Source organism: Ictalurus punctatus, chromosome 18 (assembly GCF_001660625.3).
Source record: "Ictalurus punctatus breed USDA103 chromosome 18, Coco_2.0, whole genome shotgun sequence".
Lineage (NCBI taxonomy): Eukaryota > Metazoa > Chordata > Actinopteri > Siluriformes > Ictaluridae > Ictalurus > Ictalurus punctatus.
The window spans coordinates 7,122,501-7,127,220 of NC_030433.2; the positions used below are offsets into that span (position 1 = coordinate 7,122,501).

General features: G+C 41.4%; 1 protein-coding gene across 2 annotated transcripts in view; it reads left to right on the top strand.

Annotated features, from left to right (window-relative positions):
- The window catches only part of LOC108278562 (WD repeat-containing protein 7), a 129,158-nt gene extending 126,837 nt beyond the window's left edge, over positions 1-2,321 (top strand). For both annotated transcript variants that reach the window (XM_053687672.1, XM_053687673.1), the window contains one exon: positions 650-2,321. In XM_053687672.1, coding sequence (XP_053543647.1) covers positions 650-853 — 204 coding nt within the window. In that variant the 3' untranslated portion in view covers positions 854-2,321. The remainder of the gene's footprint in view (positions 1-649) is intronic.
- The last annotated feature ends 2,399 nt before the right edge of the window (positions 2,322-4,720 follow it).

Consider the following 4,720-nt stretch of genomic DNA (forward strand, 5'->3'; position numbering starts at 1 on the left):
TGACTTAATTACTGACTCACTTATTGACCCACTTACTTACTGACTTACTTTCTGACTCACTTACTGACTTAATTACTGACTCACTGACCCACTTTCTGACTTAATTGCTGACCTACCTACTGCCTTAATTACTGATTCACCTACTGACCCACTTATTGACTTAATTACTGACTTACTTACTGACTTAATTACTGACTCACTTACTGACTTAATGACTTACTGACTCACCTGCCTACTGACATATCTACTGACTGACATACTGACTTAATTACTGACTCGCTTACTGAACCACTTTCTGACTCACTGACTTAATTACTGACTTAGTGACTTACTAACTTACTGAATTAATTACTGAATCACCTACTTACTGACGTATCTACTGACTCACTTACTGACTCACTGACTTAATTACTGACTCACATACTTACTGACTTAATTACTGACTTACTGACCGATTTACGGACTCACTTACAGACTTACTGATTTACTTTCTGATTGTCATCTGTTAGTTATTCATTATCCTGACCCTGAGCTTTTCAGCTCTTAGCATATGGCGGTATTCCAGACGCAAAGAATTTGCACACCTCACTAAACTCAATAAAAGGCTTAACCTACTCTTTGTGTGTGTGTGTGTGTGTGTTTTCTCCAGATGAACACATCACTCTTGGGCAGTATAGGAATGCTAAACTCCGCCCCTCAGCTGCGCTGCATTAAGACCTACCAGGTGCCCCCGGTGCAGCCGGCGTCTCCTGGCTCTCAGAACTCGCTCAAACTGGCTCGCCTCATCTGGACCTCCAACCGCAACGTCATCCTGATGGCCCACGACGGCAAAGAGCACCGCTTCATGGTGTGAGGAAACTCACTCCAGCACCAAGCTCAGGCTCTCATCGAGAACTTCAGGACCATGTACCTCCGAGCAGAACGGAACCCAGGCCGCGTCCGGGAGGAGACACTTTATTCGACACTTTGTGTGTTTACATCTCTGTTTTTTCCATTCCACTTTTTATTTAAACCACTCTTTAAATGTATTTGTGTGTCTTGTAGTTTGATTGAGGATGAAGGATTTCGAACAATCGTCGTTGTTGTCTCAAGTTGTGAGGGGGTCAAAGGTCAACAGGGGACTTTTTAAGATATGGAAGGATTTGTTGGGAGTTTTAATTTCATTTGCACATAGCAAAAGAGAACCAGATGTGTTTCTGGCACATAACCTAATCTCCTTGGGGCCACTGTGCTCCTCCTTCTGCCTAACCCTAGTAACCCTGTGATCTGTGTGTGATCTCCGAAATTGTTCCTGCATGAGGTACTGAAACTTTTTTCACATTTCAACCAGACCAAAATGGACCAGAGCCACTTCCTGCATAGGTGTAGTTTAAAAAAAATATCGGGCTATTTCCTGCTTTGGCGTAGTGAACAATCTGGACACTTCCTGTTGTGCAGTTTCCCGGTAGCATGACGAGCCTCATTTTTACCATATTGCTACTGGAACATTAGTGATAACAGGAACTTCCTTGTTTTCTGGATGTTCCACAACATTAAACGTAAGTATAAACGGATAAAATGTACGTCATTCATTAATAAATAAGAAATCGTAATCTTTGGCATATTGCTGTAGTATAAGAGGAATGAACACTTCGGGATATGCTGTTAAAGGAAAATGATCAACTCTGGTAAAACTACTTCCTGTTTGGCTCTAAACAATACCAACTTCATACTTTAGCATAGTCGACAGATCTGGCCACTTCATACTTTTACATGGTTGACAGATCTGGCCACTTCCTGTTTTGGCATAGTCGACAGATCTGGGCACTTCCTGTTTTGGCGTAGTCGACAGATCTTACCACTTGTTGTTTATCGTCAAACCCAACCCCCTCGATTTACCTTTATAAATAAACCCCGCCCCTTTCCATGCCATGTAGAAGTGGCCTTGAGTCCTGGTCTGACTTATCACTGAAAGTGTGTAGTGTATGAACGTAATCATATCACATGTTGTTGATTCATACATATCGCATCACCGGGAAGACGCCTGAACGTAACGTGTTGTGTTTTTGTTTAAAAAAAAAAAAAAAGTTTAAAAGAAGTGTTTTATTATTTTTGTTTCGTTTCGTCTCGTCTGGCCGTGAGTTGTTTTTGTGTTATTGTGGAATATTTGCTAACGTATTGTTGAGACGCTGTATTGCTATTTATCAAAGTAGCTTTTCTTATCTGGGCTTTCTAGTTAGCGTGTGTTGCTAATGCTGACACACTCACACACACACACTCACACACACTTGTATACTGTGTGCTGTAGATATTAGCTCAGAATAAATGAAGGTACAAAAGACTATTTTCGACAAATGTTTGTGTGTGTATTTGCAGTGAGAAAGTGTGTGTGTGTGTGTGTGTGTTGATTGAATGATGAAGGTAGTTGTGTTCCATTCTGAAGGCAGAAATCATAAGATCTGATGATACCTGTTGCACTTTAACAAAAAAAAAAAAAACAACTCTGCATTTGGATGCCAGACGTTTCAATTTTATCACGTACATTTTGTTTATTTGACTTTGAGCCAAACGCTGAAACTGCGGTTCTTGAAAATTTCCAGACAATTTCCTCAATTTCAACCTGACTAGATAACGGTTTTCTCAAAAAAACGTAACTAGCTAGCTAACTAAAGCTAACGAACAAGTTGCGTGGGTTACGCAATCTACGTAAGATACAAAGTGATGTTTTGTTGCAGACGGAAATCGAACATTGTAAAATAATGATTTGGTCGTGAGTTACGAGCCCGTGATCCCGGTGTCTGATTTTAGTGCTGCTTCGGTTAAAGACGGTCAGTGACGCTTGTCTAAAATCCACCGATAGGACGACAGCAAAATTCACGAAATGGCTACAAATACGGTAGTAGCGATTGCGAAACGTAAATGTAAGCATGCTAATGGACAGAAGAATCATCCTGTTACCTCAAACTCGCTTTGAAGAAAGAACGACGTCGTGTTCTTTAATCACAGGTCTATCCTCAGAGGATCTTAATTCATGATCTAAATCTGACATTATTGCGCTGTGGAAAAGCGTGATGAGTAATAATCTTAAAATGTTTTTTTAAGGGCTGAAAGTTACTAAAAACTAGCTAGTTAATTTTCCCTGCTAGCTACACAACCATGAGTTCATTCATGTTTATAAACAGAGCGATGCTCTGCTTTCTGACTGGAACACAACAACTGGCTCAGTACAATCGCTCTCTTTGTCTCTCTCTCTCTCTCTCTCTCTCTCTCTCTCTCTCTCTGTGTCTCTCTCTCTCTCTCTCTCTCTCTCTCTCTCTGTTTCTCTCTCTCTCTCTCTGTCTCTCTCTCTCTCTGTCTCTCTCTGTGTCTCTCTCTCTGTTTCTCTCTCTCTCTGTCTCTCTCTCTCTCTCTCTGTTTCTCTCTCTCTCTCTGTCTCTCTCTCTCTGTCTCCCTCTCTCTCTCTCTCTCTCTCTGTCTCTCTCTGTCTCTCTCTCTCTCTCTCTCTCTCTCTCTCTCTCTGTCTGTCTCTCTCTCTCTCTGTCTCTCTCTCTGTCTCTCTCTCTCTCTCTGTCTCTCTCTCTCTGTCTGTCTCTCTCTCTCTGTCTCTTGCTCTCTGTCTCTCTGTCTCCTTCTACACCTTTATTCCAGCCTCTTAACACGCTCCCACATTCATGAGAATGTTTTCTACACCTATCTACCTATTTATAATAAACAAGAGGGAGAGAAAGAGAGAGAAGGATATGCAGAAAATGTACTTCAGATGGAGAGCGTCCTCTATTACTCCGGTTCTGCATTTCAGGCCCGTGCGTGCGTGCGTGCGTGCGTGCGTGCGTGCGTGCAGGACTCCACTCTCAAACCGTTGACCGTCACAACAGTGCATGACATCTCAATTTCTCAATTTCTGTTTGGGAGATAAACGGGTAAACGGAGAGATAACAGCAGAGACGAAGATGTTCCTGCTTAAATGGACGTCCAAAAAGTGGTCTGTTGTTTTCTGTATGTCCTGTAGTTATTCTCGTCTGCATTCTTTAGCTGTCTGTATACAGTATAGACATGATGGATGTACACACACACACAATATCTGTGTCTTTCTCTTTCTTTTGTGACTTTGAGATACATTTGAGAATTTCAGCATCATCTTGTGCACTTTACATCACTCACAGCACCTGTGTGAGGTGCTCAGGTTCGTGTGTGTGTGAGTGAGTGAGAGATTCTGCTAACATTTACTGAATATATCGAACCGTACTATAAAGCTGTGTTTGAAGACGACGCTGTCGGTTGTGTACAACTCTGTGTCAATAAAATGAAAGATATCTGACATGAGTTTGAAGGTGACTCCACACACACACACGTACAGAAAGCACAGACAGAGCAGAGACATGCACAGACATTCAATATCGAAGCCGTCTGGCGTGAAGATGATGTCGGAACGAGTGCACGGTTGGAATGCACAAGCATCTCTTCTATAAATGAGAAATATTTACACTCGGATCTTTAAAATCGTAGAAACAGGATTCAAACGAAATAGTTAAGTGCGAAAGTTTGCACACCCACAGGACAAAATGAAAGAAGATGATGAAAGTTTCTGACATGTTCCTCCGTTATCAAGTGTAAGTAACAGAAATAGTGAGATATTCGGACTCAAATAATATTTTATTATTCATAAATGCTGTTCTTGGAAAAATAACTTTTTATCCGTTTAAAGTTACTTCGAATGTCACTTCGAACGTCCACGAAACAA